Source organism: Gossypium hirsutum, chromosome A05 (genome assembly GCF_007990345.1).
Source record: "Gossypium hirsutum isolate 1008001.06 chromosome A05, Gossypium_hirsutum_v2.1, whole genome shotgun sequence".
In the NCBI taxonomy this organism is placed as follows: domain Eukaryota; kingdom Viridiplantae; phylum Streptophyta; class Magnoliopsida; order Malvales; family Malvaceae; genus Gossypium; species Gossypium hirsutum.
In genome coordinates, this window is record NC_053428.1 from 15634141 (window position 1) to 15654046 (window position 19906).

General features: G+C 34.3%; 3 protein-coding genes across 10 annotated transcripts; 2 read left to right on the forward strand and 1 right to left on the reverse strand.

The window, feature by feature from the left end:
• The first annotated feature begins 2521 nt into the window (after window positions 1-2521).
• Window positions 2522-8402, forward strand: LOC107941725 (auxin response factor 3). 8 transcript variants are annotated; one of them, XM_016875311.2, is made up of 11 exons: window positions 2522-3399; window positions 3755-3811; window positions 4105-4284; window positions 4429-4513; window positions 4660-4750; window positions 4823-4987; window positions 5561-5683; window positions 5807-5882; window positions 6593-6752; window positions 6825-7750; window positions 7825-8402. In XM_016875311.2, the coding sequence occupies exons 1-11, from the start codon at window positions 3097-3099 to the stop codon at window positions 7885-7887; spliced, it is 2229 nt and encodes a 742-aa protein (XP_016730800.1). In that variant the 5' UTR covers window positions 2522-3096; the 3' UTR covers window positions 7888-8402. The 8 variants fall into 8 exon arrangements, with proteins under 8 accessions (XP_016730800.1, XP_016730802.1, XP_016730801.1 ...); XM_016875313.2 differs by having other exon boundaries at window positions 6828-7750; XM_016875312.2 differs by having other exon boundaries at window positions 5564-5683.
• A 4108-nt stretch (window positions 8403-12510) lies between these two features.
• LOC121229403 (glutaredoxin-C9) lies at window positions 12511-13554 on the forward strand. Its single transcript, XM_041113598.1, has one exon. It carries the CDS (start codon window positions 12841-12843, stop codon window positions 13270-13272), a length of 432 nt encoding a protein of 143 aa, XP_040969532.1. The 5' UTR covers window positions 12511-12840; the 3' UTR covers window positions 13273-13554.
• Window positions 13555-16028: 2474 nt separating this feature from the next.
• LOC121229404 (NAC domain-containing protein 73) lies at window positions 16029-18881 on the reverse strand. The gene is made up of 3 exons (XM_041113599.1): window positions 18115-18881; window positions 17829-18018; window positions 16029-17084 (listed from the first exon to the last, which is right to left on the reverse strand). Exons 1-3 carry the CDS (start codon window positions 18289-18291, stop codon window positions 16486-16488), a joined length of 966 nt encoding a protein of 321 aa, XP_040969533.1. The 5' UTR covers window positions 18292-18881; the 3' UTR covers window positions 16029-16485.
• Between the last annotated feature and the right edge of the window lie 1025 nt (window positions 18882-19906).

The window sequence follows — 19906 nt, forward strand, 5'->3', positions numbered from 1 at the left end:
TTCTACGCTCTGCTAACGCGCGTTCCTGTGCACCTTCATTCTGTTTTAAATAGATTTTCATGTATTTCTTTTTCAAAAAAATAGATTTTCATGTAAGTATTTCTTTTGCTAAAAAATTATGGATAAAGTACATCAATAATAACTTAATTTTGATTTTAATAATAAAATAGTGACTAAACTTTCAATTCAGTCATTCGACGTTAGAAAAATAACAAATCAATCTTAATAATCATTTAACCGACCATGTTGAAGTGTTTCCTGCCATTTAAACAACCACAATTTAAGAACCCTAACTAGTAGAAGAAGAAGAAGAAGAGAAGAAAAGGAGATGCCTACCGTAATTCCTGTGTAGACAATAAAAGAAAAAGAAGAAGAAGAAGAAGAAAAGAAAAGTGATGCTAATAGGGACGTAGTTAGGGGGCTAGCAAAGGCCCCAGCCCCTTAAAATGGAAATGTTTCCACTTAAATTCTTTAAAATTTTAAAAATTTAAATTCATAAATGTAAAATTACAAATTAGTCCCCTAAAAATGATAAAATTTAATTTAATCTTTTAAAATATATAAAAATATAAACTATTAAAATAATAAAAAGTATATTTTTACTATCATAAAAATTAATCTATTTTGGAGTGATGGTAATATTAATTTTTTATTAAATAAAATTGAAATGTTAGGTGGCTAATAATTGTTGTTGTCATAATTATTATCACACTAAACAGTTTTGGAGTGAAAAATAAAGTTTTTCTACTAAACCAAATCAAAATTGGTTTCATTTGCTTTCTTTTACCTTTTTGCTTTTCATGCGCTTAACTTCAAACGCGGTATATAAGAGATTGTGTTTATTTTTATCCTATCAACATTCATCCTTTTTATCCCTAAAAATATATATATTTTTATTTGTAAATGAGATGCAATAATAAAAGTTTGTGAAACAACGAAAATGCTAAACCCATTCTAATTAAATTATATTTAAATATAAATGAAAGACATCTACATGTAGAGAATGAAAATATAAAAAGAAAGAGAGTTGGTGGAATAAAGAAAAAGATAAGTAATAATCAGCTTAAAGACTAGTATCATTGTTGGGTAAAATAAAATAAAATAAAAAAGAAGAAAAATTTTAAAATTTTGGATTGAATTTTTTAAGGTAAAATATTTAATATACTGTTAATAGAATTTAAAACTTTCACTATTTATGACAAATGTATATAAAATACGTGATAAATTTATAATACGAAATAAGTTTAAACAAGCAAGTAATGCTAATATACCAAAAAAGTTTAAACAAGCAAGTAATGATTCAATGAAAAAACGCTCGTTGGTGGCGAGTGGATTTAGAAGGTATGTCTTTTACAAGTAATAATAAATGAGTTTTTAAAGATAAGTAAAATAATAAAAGATAAAAAGGCTTAAAAGGAGTGAAGGGGCCAATTGGCATTGAGTTGTAAACCCGTTTGGTCCGGGTCATCTGATGCATTTATCAGCTAGGCTTTTAAGGCTTGGGTTTTGGGTCATTTACAAACAATTGATGGCTCTGATAAAGACCTGCCCCTTTTTTCATTACTGTGACACCCTTTGTCCTTACTTTCCCAATTTCCCTTTTCTACCCCTCAGATACAGCAATTCACATCCAATGCTAACATAACACATCCCATTCATCTCATATTCTAATACACCACCAATACTAACAAGGTTGGTCCTATGGCATCATTTCTCTGGTTTGCACTTTTATGCATATAAATGAATGCTGCTTTGCCTTCTTTGAAAAAGTGAAAGATATTATTCTTTAATTTGCACTTTTCTTTTGTTTGCACTTTTATAAATCTATGTACTATAAAGTCATGTTATTAAATAACCATTGCATTGCATGCACCTTTTTGTTTTAGAACGACGGGTCTCCAAATTTTCATTTAATTTCCAGCTACCATAGACAAAGATCACTGCATTTAGTGAATGCTTATTGTTACATCATGTTCATCTTTAATTAGATTAATACAATACAAGCTACATGGTATAGGCTACCTCTCTCTGTATCCTAGAGGTTTTTCCTCCATATTTGATTCCCCCCCAACAAAAAATTAAAGTTAATGTTTGATCCTTATATATATGATAGAAGATTACAAATTAGGGCATCACCGTTACAAATAAGATACGAAACAGTTACAAAATAAGCAGTGGATGTAGGGGCTATTCAGACAGAATATTGTCTCTATAATAGAAAGGGTTGCTAACTCTGGTCTCTTTCAGGGTTTGGCTAATTTAGAGTAAATTCATTTCCCATCCTCCTTTTTAAAAAGTAAAAAATAAAAAAGTCAAATGCAGGAAGATTGGGGAGATAATGGTTAATTAACGCAAAAGAAAATACAGAGCAAATTAAAGACAAGTGGGGGAGGGACAGGAGTGAGAATTGGGGATGTAGATGAGGACAGAATAGACATCCACCCGCAAATACAGGGGAGCTCGTACACAAACCCTCTGCATTTCGTATTTCTTCTTTCTTTTTTTTTTTTCTTAACATTGTTTTTTATTTTATTATTAAAATTTAGAATTTAACTAAAGTACAAACCCAGTTAAAAGCTCAATTAATTGTCATCACTTCATATTTTTTTCTCTTTTCTGCCACACATCACCACCCAGCGGTCGCAGCAGCATTGCAGCATTATCAGTTGCAGCACTCTGCTGCTTGCAGTCGACGAAAACCCACAAAAACAGAACTTGAGAATAAAACTTTCTTTCTATAATCCCAAAAGCAAAATTGAATATGTAAAATTCCAATTAATTAAAAGCTCATAAAAGCTTTGATTTGATATCTAAGAAAAAGACTAAAACTCCATCACTCCCTAAAAGAAAAGAGGAAAAAAAAAAGGGGTTTTGTCTGTGGTTCTTTTTCAGGGCGTGTCTTGATGACTCCAAATCTCCTTTTTGCAATGCCAATGTTGAATTTTTAGTCTTTACCTTGAAAACCCATTCTCTAAAATGCAGTCATGAAATATCCTCTCCTTCATATTTCATTTATTGTGCTCATAAGGCCCAAACCTTTCCCTTACTTACTTAAAGTTACCATTTTTTTCTAAGCTTCTTTTCTGGGGGGCACTAATGGGGGGTTTAATCGATCTGAACACAACGGAAGACGAGGAAACGCCGTCATATGGTTCTTTATCCCCTTCTTCATCTTCAGCTTCCGTGTTAAGTGCTTCTGGCTCTGCTTCAAGTTCTCCCGTTTGTTTAGAGCTCTGGCATGCGTGTGCCGGTCCACTTATATCTTTGCCCAAGAGAGGAAGTGTAGTGGTTTACTTCCCTCAGGGCCACTTGGAACAAGTGTCCGATTTTTCTGGCGTAGCTCCAGCATATGATCTCCCTCCTCACGTGTTTTGTCGGGTTGTTGATGTCAAGCTCCATGTAAGCTAATCTACACATATTTTCATTAACTGTCCCTCTTATCTTGTGTGTTCTATAGATTGTCTTCGTGTCATGAATGTTTTTTTTTATTAAGGGGAAGTTCTGAGGATTGGGGGTTCTTTTTTCCTCCTTTTTGAAAACATGGAATTGTGTTGGTGGATTTATGGGTTTCAATCCTTCTTTTCTTCTTTTCTCGGTTTTTGGGTTTTGAATCTAGGTTTGATTCGGCTTTCAAGAGAATTGGATTTAATTTACAGCAAATTCGAAGTCTCGGGGACGAAGAAGAGTGCTGCAGCGTGTGTGAGTGTGTTTAAAATGTGAAATTTGCTACTGAAATGTTTAATTTTGTTGGCAGGCTGAGGGTGCCACAGATGAGGTTTACGCTCAAGTTTCACTTGTTCCTGAAAATGAGGTGGGGTTTATTCTATAGTTTCTTGTTACATTTGATTAACGGTTGCTTATAAAGGTAGTAACCGACTGACTACTATGATCAGTACGAACCAAGTTACTTTATTTAGTTGTTTCAGTTTCTTAAAACCAAAGAGATTGGACAATGACATCATTCTTAACTAGAATCATTGCTCAATGATACGTTGAAATTAATTCTAAACTTTGGGTTGTCATTATCTAGGTTAATGTACTTGTTCATGGTGCTTTTTTCTGGTTACCTCCAAAGTTGAGTCTTATATATTATGCTGTATGTAGCAAATTGAGCAGAAGTTGAAAGAAGGGAACATAGAAGTAGATGGTGAAGAGGATGCCGAAGCAGATATCAAGTCCACCACGCCCCACATGTTCTGCAAGACTCTTACGGCTTCTGATACCAGTACACATGGAGGCTTCTCTGTTCCTCGTCGAGCTGCTGAGGACTGCTTCCCTCCCTTGGTAATCCTCATGCACTTTTCTCCGTATTTCGTTTTTTTGTTTTCCTTGTTTTCTTAATGTATGTTCACAGCAATTGATTATGTTTTGTTAAAGCACTCTTCTGGATGTATATAGTTTTGAGTTTTAAGTAGACTGGTATTGTAGGATTATAATCAGCAGCGGCCCTCCCAAGAGCTTGTTGCTAAAGACCTGCATGGCCTGGAATGGAGATTTCGACACATCTATAGGGGTATGCACTAAATACCGAATGCATTTTAATCCAACATTTTGCTAGTGATGGATTTCCTTTCACGGTACAAAGGCATGTCGATCAGATACTTGATTAGCTGTCCATTTCTCAATTTGCTGCTAAAGGTATTTTTTTGGTTTGAATAGGACAACCACGGAGGCATTTGCTTACAACTGGATGGAGTGCTTTTGTAAATAAGAAGAAGCTTGTCTCTGGAGACGCTGTGCTTTTTCTTAGGTTAAAAATTTTCCCCCTCTTGTGAAATTTTAATCAATACCTCATATGAATCTTATTTAGTTTCCATAGCAGGGGTGAGAATGGAGAACTGAGGCTGGGAATCCGAAGAGCTGCTCACATTAAAAATGGCACTTCTTTTCATTCTTTGTGCACCCAGCAGTTGAACCGCAGCAATTTCGCAGATGTGGTCCATGCTATATCTATGAAAAGTGTGTTCAGCATTTACTACAATCCAAGGTATGTTACTGCTCCAATTAGATGCTTTACAGCCAATGTTATGGGGATTCTATTGGAAATTTTATGAAAGACTATGCTACGCTGGCCTTGGAGAGGGAAAATAATTTGACCTGAGTGAATAGCATGCATAAATGTTTAAATGGTAAATTTAGTGCTTATAGATGCAACTTGGTTTTTAAGTGGGTGATTTTGGGCTGCATTTTTCACTTGTTTCCTCATTTAATTAAAGCCTGAATCGCATTTGGGACATCCTTTCTCTATCCCGAAATAATTCATGTCTTAATATATATAAGAAGTTTGAACAACTATCTTTAGTTTAAATACATGGTGTCATAGATACAAATTGATATTATTATTGAAAAATCATCGCAAGCTTGACCCTTCGTCCTCAATATCATCATGAATCCAAACAGGGGAAAGTACTGTGTCCTTTTTCATGCGGAGAAAACATTTAAATTACCATTGGTCCTATATGCCATTGGTGGTTAAGTGCTTGTGACCCATTCGTGCTTAGTTTTGGGCATGTTCTACTTGTTTGCATGCTTCCTCGGTCATATTTTTGTTGATATCTAGCAGGGCCAGTTCATCAGAGTTCATAATACCAGTGCATAAGTTCTGGAAGAGTCTTGATCATTCTTTTTCTGTTGGAATGAGATTTAAGATGCGGTTTGAATCTGAAGATGCAGCAGAAGGAAGGTCTGACCTGATTGAACCTTTCAACTCTTCAGATATTAAATCATATTATATTTAGCCTAAAGAAGGGATGAAAACCTACTCTACCAAGCTATCAAGACCTTAATTCAACTTTTCATGTTGCAGATACACAGGAGTTGTAACCGGAATTAGTGAGATGGATCCTGTTAGATGGTCTGGTTCAAAATGGAGATGCCTGCTGGTATGGTTGCAGACATTGCTTATACATTTCGAAATATTATACAAGTTCATAAATGAAATATGCCTTTCTGCTTTTAATACTGCCATAGCTTGTAATAAGGTTTCATTCAAACCTTAAGTTATTATTGTAAAAGAGCTATATATGTTTAGGCTTTGACAAAAGTAATTACACAGGACAATTCTCTTTTAATGATTTTTCTTTCCACCCTTGAAATTAAGCTGATATACCTAAATGGATAGTGTTCCTCCAATTATTTGGTTCATTACATAATTCATGTAGAATTGTTGCTTATTGTCTACGCTTGTTTAGAAGCAGTGTCAAGCAATACTGCTTTATCCTGCAAAATACTTCTCTTGTATTATCAATAATTAACCCTCATTCGTCCAGCCTAGATATGCATTAAGCAGAATGAACATAACAAAAAATGGCCTTGTTTGGTGGACCTTATTTTCTCGAGCGCTGTACTCACTCTTAGTTAGATGCCAATTATTTAGGTTTGCATATTTGGAAGGTGCTTGCACTTCAGAACTTAAAAATAATGTTTCGAGTTTGTTCGCCTGTCGAGCTTCACATGGTTGTTTTGATTGCTTTGGTTTGGTCTTGCTAATTAGTTCTCATAGGCAATGTTTTGAATATCACCTCATTGGTTTGTGATTTTATCAATAAATTACTCAGGAGTTAAGCTAGTAGATTTTGGGCTTATTTTGCAGGTAAGGTGGGATGATATTGAAACCAATAGGCATATTAGGGTCTCTCCCTGGGAAATTGAACCATCCAGTTCAATATCTAGTTCTAACAGCTTGCTCTCTCCTGTTTCTAAAAGGAACAGGGTTGGACTGCCTTCAGGGAAACCTGAATTTATGGTTCCTGGTAGGTGCTTCTGCATAACTAATTCTCTTTCATCTGTCATGCAACATTGTTTGACATAGTCCTTTACAACAGAAGGAATTGGAGCATCAGACTTTGGGGAATCTTTGCGGTTCCAGAAGGTCTTGCAAGGTCAAGAAATTTTGGGTTTTAACACTCATAATGATGGTGCTAATGGTCAGATAATGCACCGGTCTGATATAAGTCGGCGCTTTCCTTGCTCTAATGGTTCTGGTATTGCTGCTATACGAAATATTGGTAGAGACACATTGGTGAATCCTGATATTTCTTATAAGGGTGTAGGCTTTGAGGAATCTTTCAGATTCCAAAAGGTCTTGCAAGGTCAAGAAACTTTTGTAAGCCCTCCATGTAGAAGAGGTCCAACTGTAGATGACACTCGAGAAAGTGACAGTCCTGGTGCCCCTGATGTTGGTCAGTTGTCGGGAACTAGAAGTGGATGGTCTTCTTTGATGCAGAGCTATAATAATAGTCGTATAGGACCATCTGCACAAGTGTCCTCACCGTCTTCAGTGCTAAAGTTCCAACATGCAAGCAATCCATTTGCAAACGTCAATCCTATTCATAACTTGAATAGCAAGGAAAAGGAGCAAAGAGTTCATAAAAGTAGTTCTTTTCATGCTCCCGAAACATATGGGGACGGGATACCATCTTCAACTGGTGGACATGGTTCCCGTAGGAGGTATCTAGGAAGCCTGCATTCATTTGGTCCTTCAACTGATACTGTTCAGCTTGGTGATTCTCAACCTCTGTCAGCACAACCAACATTTAGGACAAGTCAAGAATTAGCTGCTTCATGTAAAAGTAGCTGCAGGCTTTTTGGTTTCTCCTTGACTGAGGGAGGACATGATACTGCCAAGGAGGACAACATGGTGCAAGCAACCTCGTCATTGGGTGCTGGAGCTTTCTTACCTCGCATTGGGGAACAGTTTAACACACAACCTCCTGCAGTGACAAACACAGTTGGAAGCAGTTATACCAAAGTAAGCAACCTCTACGCTGTCAGAGATATTGTTTATGATATTGCATTATAGTTTAGTGATGGAATAGAGTGCAGGTCCCACCAATAAGGAGTTGTGTGTACACAGGGTTTTGGAGCTTGATGAATATGATGTTGTGATCGGAAAGTTATAACTTTTATTAGGTCTGCTTATTTCGGGCACCGGGGGGGGGGTTGTGGAGATTAACATCTGACATTTTAAATTTCTATCAAGAGTGCCTTGGGTGGCACGAAAAGTGTTTTTTGGTGTTACACGAAACGAGGATGTTGGGTTTGGTGTGGTATGCTATCTGGTTTGAAGTGCCTTGGGTGTGATTGTGGTTGAAAATTGCTATGTTGGAAGTTTGAACAGCTTTCAATAGTTGGTGGCATTTCCTTTTACAGGGAATCCTGCAACATTGTCTCAAAAATTATGATGAAGATGCCACTAATGATGACAGAGCAAGAAGATGCATGCATGCATGCCTATAGTCTGCTTTAGTTGCATGCGTGTTTGGATTGCCTCCTCATCGCCTAAATTTGATGAATTGTAATTACTTTTTATGAACTACTTTTGTTCTATCTTTTTAACTGACTTGTGGCTATTCTTGTATTAACCTTCATGCTCATATGGTATCAATTCTATATTATTACAATGTTTTAGTTAGTCAACTGAATTTTAAAGACTATAATATTAAAATTAAGTTCTAGAAGGAGAATTTAAGTCTGAAATTTTGTAAAAGTCGTTGGATTGAGTTCTTTCGAAATATAATAATAATAATAATAATAAATCTTGTTCAATCTTTTAATAAATAAACACTAAGTTACATATAAATTATATGTGGGCCAAAAAAATTAACACTACGAATTGTATTAAATCTCTTTAAAATATAATAATTTAATATTTTAAGTCTCGGCGCGACCTTTCGTTGGAGACCTGCCCCTAGAACTTGGGCTTTCTGGATGAAGTCAAAGCCCTGCCGGCCAAGCAAATTGCCATTGATAATGCTACTTGATGGCCGGATTGCAGCACTCCTTTACTTGCACGATAAAACCATTAAACGAAATGGTTGGTAATTACCGTCTCCGTATTCTTTGGTCACTCCCTGTACGTCTACAGCAAACATATCATTGACCCTTCCATCTAGGTTGCTTTCTCTGTATTGCTGCTTGCTGTGACTTGGGTAATGACCAAAAACTTGATGTTGAATCGAAAGGCGAGATCTTTTAATAAATATATTTTTAAATATATATTTCTATCTTGAAATATTGAAAAGAAAATACAAAATGTTTGGGATTCGAATATAAATGCATTTTAAAGTGATCCTATGAAGTGATTGGCTTATTTTTTTGGATCCCATCTTAGATATGCAAACTTCTGGTTTTGAAGCATGGAGGAGCGTGATGTAAAAAACTCAAAAACTTAATTGAACTGTTGTATAACGAAAGAAGAACAGAAAGTGGTCTCCAAATGGAAATGTAGGGGAAGAAACTGAGACATCAAGCATACCCTGCTATTGCATGCAGCTTTGAACATTGCTTTTGTTGAATTATTTGAAAACCGAAGGGTGTTTGGTTAGTGGGTTAAGAAAATGACCACTTCATAAATGCCTTCCATCAATAGTGTGTGGATGGACCGGCCACTTTCATTTTTTTCAACCTCCCCCCTCCTTTTGGGGTCAATTTCCTTTTCTATTATTTATAATATCACTGTGACCTCATTCTTTACCCCCTACTTTACTCTTTCTTTATCTTTAATATGACTAAAAACAGTTTTCTCTTTTGGGACAAAAACAACCTCCCATAAATCTTTTTTTTTTATTAAACAAGTAAGTGCACAATCTGAGGGATATTTAATTTTAATTTAACTATCAGAGTGCACAATCTGAGGGATATTTAATTTTAATTTAACTATCAGAGACATTCATGAAGCTAAAGATGCTATTTAAATTTGTTTGTTTGTTTTCACATATTTAATTTAATAAAATGTTACATAATATTAAATTAATTAAAATTGAACCAAAATTAAAAGTGCATTATATATCAAAATTTATGTCTAATTTGATATTTATTCATATTTAAAATAATTCAAAATCAATTGATTTTGTAGAGAAATAAAATAAAAATGGAAAATCATTAAATATTCTAGATGATGCCATGTTTTGCCATGTGATTTACAATTTAACGTTTTAAATATTTAAAAATTTAACAATAATTTATTAAATTTAAGGTGGAGAAAGTCCTGAGAGTATTTATATCAAATTAAATCTTATTTTTCAATTTTCAATGTGTTTTTTTTTAATTGTTGACCCTATCTTTTGGGGTAAAATAGACTTAAAAATTATTAAATTATTAGTAAATTTATATTTTGATAATTTAACTTTAAAAAATTATAAAATGATCATTAAATTATTTGAAAGTTTTTAATTAAATTATTAAACTATTCAAAAGTTTTCATTTTAATCTTCCTGGTGTTAATTTTTTTAAGAAATAAGAGTCAAGTTAGTGAGTTTCAAGCGACAATTCAATTGGTATGGTAGATTAATACCCTTTGGTAAGTAGTAGAGCTAGTGGTGGAGCCAAAAATTTTTTTTTGGGGCAGAATTAAATTACATATTTTTATAATAGTAAAAATGCAATTTCACCATTTTAATAGTTTGTATGGTTATAATTTTAAGGGGCCAAAGTACAATTCTACCATTACTAGTTTAAAATTTATAAATTATAGAAGGTCTAAATAGAAAATTTTCTATTTTAGGGGGTCGGGGCCTTTGCCAACCCCCTGGCTCCGCCACTAAGTAGAATATACCTTAGATCCTAATTGTTTTGTCGATCAATGTTAAAAATTAGAGAATAAAGTTATTTTGATCTTGAGTTATAAATTTGTTACGTTCATAGTTATTTTATAAAAAAAATTAAATTGTAAAAAAGAAGAGAAAATAAAACTTTTGATTAGCATAAGTAGTGTAAACAGAAAAACAATAATGATTTTAACACCCATTAATTTAAATTAAAACTTTAAAATAATTTAATAATTATTTTATAATTTTCTAAAATTAAATGATAAAAATATAAATTTATTAATTATTTAGTTTTGAGTGGTATATATATATTGGCATCTTGTTTTCAATAATGAATCGATGATGACGATGACAGTATAGTGAACGTGGGAATAAACAAACGACCACGTCAGGATGGGGCCCATCTCAGTTCTCAACAATCATCAATCGTCACGGTGGGAGACATGGTGAACACGTGGATGAATGTGACAGGTTGAGAGTAATGTTGTAAGAAAAGGCCGTGGTGGATCCTTTAATGTTATCCATATATATACCATGTGTTGTCCCATGAGTCAGTCCTAGGCGATTATTAAATTAGCCATTTAACCTTTCGTACGTTATCCTTCCAAAAAAAAAAAAAAATCATACGTTATCCGACCAACAAAATTATTTTATTTTTTATTTAATTTCATACTTATCCCTTGACAACTCCAACATTGTGCTTAGAAAAACTTTCCCAAAGATTAAAAAAAAAAGTAGATTTTTTCAATAAAAGAATATTTTTAAAAATTGTTTATACTTAATGCACAATGTGTTAAACTAGTTGTCTTCAAAATTATATTTGAATTAAAATATTTATGTTATTTCAAAGATGGAGATATCTAAAATGTTTAAAATAATAATATAAAAAAGGATTATATATTATCAATCAAGATTTAGGGTCTGTTTGATTAAAGGAATTGATTTTCCGGAAAATCAATTCCAACTTTTCCAGCGTTTGATTGGCGGAAAACATTTTCCATTTGAAAAATGAACTCCAAAACAAGGGAAAATGGGTTACATTTTAGGGAAAATGTCTTACCCTTTCAATTTCCGTAAGACATTTTCCGTGCTCTCCTCTCTATCGCCTCCTTCATTCCTTCCTTCATTTTCGGTAGAAAATTGCTTCTGTTTATCGATTTTCCAGTAACTTGTTTTTTTAATTATTCAATACTTGTTTTTTTAACACAATTACAAATAATTTATTTGATATTAATTTTTTTCAATTTATAACGATTAATATTGTAGCTTAATAATTGAGTATTATTATAAATAAATCATTGCAATATATGTAAAAATAATTTAAAATATAAAAATTTATTAATATATATCAATATATGTAAAAACAATTTTTTCGAAAAATATTTTCAGAAAATCTGCCAAACAGCCGAAAATATTTTACACAGATTCAATCAAACACCAGAAAATATTTCCCAGTAAATCATTTTATAGAAAAGTAGAACATTTTCCCGAAATCATTTTACGGAAAATATTTTACTGGCAATCAAACAGACCCTTGTGAAAAAAGAATTTCATGTTTTGATTTTTTTTTATCAGATAATTTTGTATTCATGCTGACGTGTCATATGGCTTGTAAATTGGACCATCTGTAGTAGGTAAAATTTTGAACACTTTGTTAAAAGTATTTAATCAATAATTAACGAATGATGTTTAGATTTTTTTTACTTTTTTTTTTTTAATCTTTGGCCATCTGAATCCAAAAGTTCACTTGAAGACTTTGTTAAATTTTTAAATAGAAAAAAATGCAATTATGCATTGAACTTCCCTTGGAATGGCCTTCTGCAGCAGTACAGCGCTTTCCTTATCTTTTCCAACTATTAATTTGGTAGTTGTGAGGGAGAATTTGTAAAAACAGTTTATGAAATGTTAGAAGTGTTTAATCCCAATTAAAATCTTTGACCTCTGCGCCGGGACAATTTATAGTTTGATCCTTAGGTTAGGTTGTGAAGATTCAAGCGAATGCCGATGGGAAATAAATGACTTTCCTTTGGTTTTTCTGCTAGACAGAGTGTAAATGATGAAAGGGAATGTGACGTTCAATTTGGGGACCTCGCAAATTGCAGTTGGCTAACAAATGGCAATCCATCTACTAAGCGGTGACGTAGGCTAACATCACCCTCACCACCCCCTGACGTACTAGAGTGCGTAACTGGCGTTGACGTTAGAGTCTTCTCCGCATTTCCCTATTTATATAATCTCATAACAACAATAGAATACCCCCCTCCCCTTTCCAAGCATATATTATATATGTTCCATGCAAGAAGCAATCCCTTATAAATCATACATGGCTGCCACCGCCGGTGGCCGTTCGCGGCTTCACAATTTTCTCGAAGGCGCCGGTAATGGCGGGGAACATCGACTCGTTGCCAACGGCTGTGAAAACAGTGTAACGAAATTGGTTGTGGAGAATGCGGTGATAGTATTCGGTAGACGTGGTTGCTGCATGTGCCATGTCGTGAACAGGTTGCTACTGGGGCTCGGAGTGAATCCGGTGGTTTGTGAAGTGAACGAAGAGAAGGAAGAGGCGGTGCTCCATGAACTGTCAGTAATAAACGGGGGTGGAGTTCAGTTCCCGGCTGTTTTCGTGGGAGGGAAGTTGTTCGGCGGTTTGGATAGGGTCATGTCTACGCATATCACAGGTGAATTGGTGCCTATTCTGAAAGAAGCGGGGGCTTTATGGCTATGATGACTTATAATCTGTGTTTATACTCATGTTTCTTCTTCTTGCTTCCTCTTTTTTTGCTTTTAGTTGTAGAAATGCAGCAAATTTAACTTTTAATCATGTCTTTGAGGGAATAGATCGTTTACTAATTGTATGGATGTTGAGTATTGAGACAGAGGCAAGGGTTTTGGGACTTGTAAATTCCTTCATCATATCGAAAAGCTCTTTCGGGAGAACTCAGATTGAATGTAAAATTCTTGCCAATTTCTCTTCTTCTATTGAAATCAGAGACGGAGGCTAAAATTATATTGGGATTTTTGTAATGAAAAATCATTGAAGATGAAGGATTGAATGATCGTCTGGATCTGGATTTCTAAATGCTAAACCTCAACTCCTTCAATCTTGATTTGTTTAATCTTTTCCAGAAACTAACTAAAAGCGGATTAAAACCAAACAACCAACCACCATACTTGTAAAAATATTTATGCAAAATTTTTACCTAATTTATGCGAAGCAGGTACATTTTGTGCAGAATTGAAGTTCAAGGATGTAACGGAACTTATCTAGACCGTTTTAGCATCAGACCTCATTATTTCCTTCAAATAACAAGCGATTTTGGGGTTAGTTTGACGAAAGATGATCAGGATTAAAAATTATTAATTTAATGGGTATATTATAAAGAAAAAAAATTCCCTAATTTTCTTATACTCATTATTCATCTTTATTCTCAAACTAAGTCTAAATACCAAAGCTTTGGAGAGAAAAGAAATCATGGCGGGGCCAGCTAGATCCTTCGGCCGTTTGATGGTCAACCAAATTCGGCCTTCTTTTCTCATCTTCTCGTTTTAAGCCCAAATTAATTTAATGTTGGCAATAAATGAAATTTTGTATTTGATTAAGGGTGGGATGTACCAAACAAATTAATTAAAGTTCATATCGACAGGACTTAGATTTCCTTAGCTGGGTGAGGCGAAGGGACCATAGGTGTGCATGTGACTTGAGGACCGATGATATTTATCCAGTAGGTCACCTGTCGCACACATACTTGCTAAACAGCAAAGTCCACGATTTAGGTAAAAATGAAAATGTGGTTCACAGAATCCAAGCTGTTATCTCCTCCGTTTATCAAATCTTTTGTACGATGATATTCAATAAAAAAAGAAAAGAAAAAAGAATTCCGATCAGTTGTTCAAAATTTCAAAATTGAATATGATAATTAAGAAATTAACTACACGTGTTAGCTTCAAAGCCTTTATCTGATCATAGTACTTTAGAAACTTCCATTAATCATTGACCGTTTCTACTTCCGAGAAAGAAAAAATAAAATTATGGTATTCATAAATTCGATGGTCATGCATTGGTGGGCTGGGCTCAGACTGAATGGTTAATGTCCAGTTTCTCTTGTGGGACTAAACTAATAATAATTTCACTGTATTTGGAATGTACGTAATTCTTGAATCCCAGGATGTATTTATTGATGGTACTTGCATTGAACTTGTGGTTTAATGTCCCACGTGACTGCATTGAGAATAAGGGTTAGGACACTAACGACATTCGGAGCTACCTATAACGAATTCATTCATTTCTTTCCACAGTTATATTGGTATCTGTGTTTAGGTCATATAGCTCATAGCCACAGATTTTCAGGATTTGGCGTTTGCCTTGTCTGCAAGACAAGAACATATGATGTGAGCTTTTTTTTTTCTTTTTTTGGAAAAAAGGAAAATTCTTGTTTGTCTTTTCGTTTTGTTTTGTGTTGTTTTGGGGGTCTTTCAATTTGTTAATTGGATCTAATAAAAGTGGGATAGTTATGCCATTGATTGTAATGTGTAACTGAGTTTCTTACCATTTTTTTTTAAATACGCGGACCACTACGAAAATCTCCCTTCACAGTTGACGTACGAATTGATGTTTAATTCTTACCATGTTATTTGCTGCGCCAAAGCCTTTTCCCGTCTTGTTATGCATTTGCTTCAACTGCAAGCAAATAGAAAAAAAAAAAAAAAGAAGAGAAAATCCTCCCAATGAGTGGTGAGATTAAGACATTAAATTTTCAGTTCCACTACAAAAATTAATTTGGAAAAAAAATGCAAAATTATGTACAGGAATTTGAAAACAAGAATACAAAATAGGTGGGTGGGCAGAAGCAACTTGAGGGGGAAATAAATAAATAAGCCAAAATAGTAACTGGAAGTGTAAACAGATAAACCTTCTTAATTAAGCTTTATGCCTGTTTGCGATAATGACATTTCCTTGTCTATTATTTTATAACTACCCACCAAGCTTTCTTTTCTTAATCCATTTGATGGAGTTAATGTCTATTTTAAGCTTTTAACTATACCGCCTTTTTTATTTTTTCGATTTAATAGTTTCTGCAACACTAAAACTCAGCATTAAATCTCCCAAATTTCCAATCCATATCATGAAAAAGACAATGTAGATTTCCTGGCCCGGAACATGAATTCTTCGTCTAGCCGACGTTGGTCTGTCTATTCAAATCCAAAATTCTTGCATTACATTTTACACATGCCAATAATGAGATATCAATATTTTTTCAAGTCCTTGTTTGATAAAAAAAAAAATCTCTTGCACTTGGTGTTTCAATGATTATGGAGGAATTCAAGTTAGTTTGGGTTACAGTGATTTCATATGATTGTCTAGGGCTGTATGCTTACTAATAAGAAATAAGTTGGATGTTGTTTAAATTAAGTCATTACTTGGATCTTCAAAGAAATGTTATTAACAATTTTAGGTACCAACAGTATCAAAAGTTCACGAAAGAACAAAAAAAGAATCCATATAGATATATGCATTAATCCAGAAATGGGGATGAGAACAAACTCAGGATAGAGGATTCAGATTTACAATAAAAAAAAAGAAGAAGAAAAGAATCCATGATAGAATGAAAAAGGAGTACATATACATATGATAATGATAAACCTAATTATTAATCAGTAGGGACTATTACTAGCTAGAAGTTTTATAGGAGTCATATCTGTGCAATCCTACTATATATATATAAGTCATCAAACCTTATAAGTGGATAAAATAAGGTAAAAAATATATATAAATATTATGCAAATGCCAGCAATCTCCCTTGTTTACTCGTTTGCGATCAAGAGCGTGGTCTCATGGGCAAATCTTCCCAAAGCATCCGACTCTTTAATTTATTTGACTGTTACATGGTAACAGCAACAACCGCATAAGTCCTTGTCGTAGCTGCTCATCTTTCCATTGCTATTTTCTTTCAACTCTCCCTTTGCTTGTATCAGAGGTTAATCGAATAAACGAGGATCCATCACCTTGAACAACCAAATTTGGGATGAGCTGAGGTGGGCTTTCCCTATTATGGTGACTCCCATCATCGTATGGAATAAAAGGTGGATTGTTATACTCAACAAGACCCCGGCTGCCACTGCTCTTAGCCATAGGATTAGGATTTTGGTGCAGCCGGCTTCGGGTTTTAAGCTTTCGGTCGAGCGTATACTTGACACTACTGGGACCGCATTGTCTCGGTTGAGTTTGGTAAAAAACTTTGGAAATCACTAACTCTCCATCTTTCTCTTCTTCATTGTTGCCGAGGTGATATTGATGCATCACCCAGTTAGTCTTCTCAGGCTTCCTTTGCCTGCCATAGTTAGTGTAGAGCACTAAGATCTTTTTGAATCCCTTCACTGCCCCACCAACCGAAACTGCTCGGGTCTTGCCTGTTTTATGCCACCTTGTTTCGCTTCCCTCTTCATCCGTGTGAACTTTTCTTCTCTTCCTTGTCCCGGTTGTGTACGCCTTGGAGGGTCGATGGAAGAAGTGTCTAATTTGGCCATCTTTGCTTACACCTGCAGATCGAAGGTTTTCAGTTCTAAGCGTAAACTAATTAGGTCAATTGCTTAATTGTACCAGTTATAACCAAAGCTAATATAGGCTATAATATTTAATGCATTGGAAGCGTATTAGACGCCATCGATGTCTGTATTTGATGCATTCCTCCGTGAATCAAATATAAATTCATATTTTATTAGATTACGGAATGTTAATATCAAGTGATCATAAGGTTTGGTATCAGCACTACTTTGAAACTTAAGTATTAATTAGATCATTGAATGATGAAGGGCAATGCCTAAAACATAGGATTAAGCTAGCAAGGTGGGAGGGGAATATCTAAGCCTAATCACATGTCTCTAAGAAAACATGTGGCGAGAGTAGAACCAAAGGACCTCACGTAATCAAGCCACCTAAGAAACACTGCACACAAGCAATGCTTGGCAGCTAGTATTAGCCAACTTAGGTACTTTCCTTACGGTACACTTAACTGGATTCTAATAAAAAGCTGTAAGGTTTTACGTTTTCATCTAAAGTTCATCATAGATCATTGCTAGTCCCCAAACCAAATATACATGTGTATTTATAGATAGATAGATCATTGATATAGCTAACCCTCGATCTAACCCTACAAAAGAGAAAATTCAACACAAAATGAAATACTAATTGTATACAATTAGAAAAGCAAAGAAGCTAAAAATGTTGAGAAAGGTAACAATTAAGTTTGAATTTGGAGCTAAAATTAAAGCATCAAAGTGTACCCGGCAACTTCTCTGGATGAGTATAGCATATCCCATTTTCTCCTTCCAGTGTTGGAATAAACTCATCAAGCAACGGATGAAGCTTGCGCAGATCAGATATTACTTTGGCCTCTAAATGCTCTAAAATTTCTTGGTCAGTTGGATCAAACTTCACTCCGGCTGGTAACCCTGGCAAATCATGAATTCCCGTCTAACCCCACAAAAGATCATAGTATTTTAGTGGATCAAACCATATGGAGTAATACTCTAGCAAAACAATTATATTAGGATTAAAAACATGTAGTACCTGATCTTGGTAGGGTATGTTAAAACCACATGAAGGGCAAATAATGGTTTGGATTTCATGGATTTTGGTGTAGGAAGCGGCTGAGGTGGCAGCGACGGCGAGAGAGGTTTCTTTAGTGGCTGTTGCAACTAACTTTATAGCTCTAGCATCATCATCTGGGTTATTGCACCATGTCATCTCTCCTGTTGTTGTGGTGATGGTCTTATTCCCATCACAAAGCTGGGTTCTGGTTCCACCGTCTTCCCCACTTGTCAAACACCCCCACCAGACGAAATTCTAGCAAGATTTACAAAAAAACCAAAACCAAAACCAAACAAGTAAAGCAAAACTTGGCTCCTTTAGAGCACGTTTTCAGTTCCCCCTACTTTATTAATTTTCTTGATGTTTGGCAAAGGAATTTAATTCTTACACGCTTTTTTTCTATTTCTCTTTTTCTAATTTTCTGCTTATGATTGAGAGGACATAGCTGCTGTGTGCTATATCCTCTTGTATCTTGGAAAACAAAGAAAGGAGAGAGAGAGAAATAAGGTTAAAAGGAGAAGGGTATAATAGAAAGGAGAGAATGGGATTTAATTCTTTTTAGAAAAAAAATAATATAAAAAAATTTATAGGGTAAGAAATGTTGCTTGGACGCTAAGTTTGGTTATGCTAATGTAGATACGATCGTATGAAAGTATAAATGTAGTCTTGGACCTTGCTCTAAACATTAAAACCCTTTACATTGTTTTAATTAGTTAAAGAAAGAGAAAAAGAGTGGAGTTTAATTTTTAGTAAGATATAAAATCAAAATCTCAATATTTATAAATACGATTTTGTGTATACCAAGGGTTGGGTGGTATTTTTCCCCAAGACATTTGATCTAATTAGCTCCAATGTCAAACTGGAGTATTCTTAAAGCTAATATATAAGACAAAAATAAATAAATAAATAACTAAATAGCAGGTGAAATTATACAATATCGTAACATAGAAAATACGAATGTAACAATATTGGTGTTTTGCACCAAACTTGTTGTATAGCAGCAATTTATCCATTTCTTCACGTAAACTTCTCATGTGTTAAGCAAGCTCCATCCTCTCTCTCTCTCTCTTTTAGGTTTGGATGTTTATTTTGGGACAAATTGAAAGTTCTTTTGCAGTTAAAGTTTCTCTTTAGTATTTATTTGGTTTTTGTAGTTTATATAATATTAGTAATTTTGGATATTAATGGTTTCGGAAACTCCTCCCATACCCATAATTGAATGAGATTAATGTGATGTAAAGATTCTAAGTATGTTTTTCATATGTACCAGTTGGTGATAATTATACTCTCTTTTTTTTCGGAATAATGTAATTAATATTAGAAAACGAATTGGACAGAGAGTTTCATTTTCTCTTAATTAATTTTAAAATGGTACACCAATAAATAAATTAAAAAAAAAATATTTCTGTAGCCTCAAACTCAAAGTAAGATTATTTCTGTCTTAAAAACACTAAAGATGATGTGATGAATGATCAAAGGGCTGGGAGAGAGTTGAAAAGTAGACGAGCGTGGGAAATCACAGTCCTTCACGTAATTAAATATAAATGGGCTTTCTCTTTTTTCATTTCTCGTGTTATCTGTTAGCTTGAGACAGCTTCTCCGAGAAGCCACGCAACTGCATCAAACTTCTTTCTTAAGCTTTCAAACTTTAACGTATGGGCTTTAGGGTTTTCTTTTTCTTTTGTTTTTATTGTTTGAACCAAATATGAATATTTTTATTTGCGTCCATACAAATAATTGTCCCATTCCTCCTCAGCTTTTGGCTGCATCT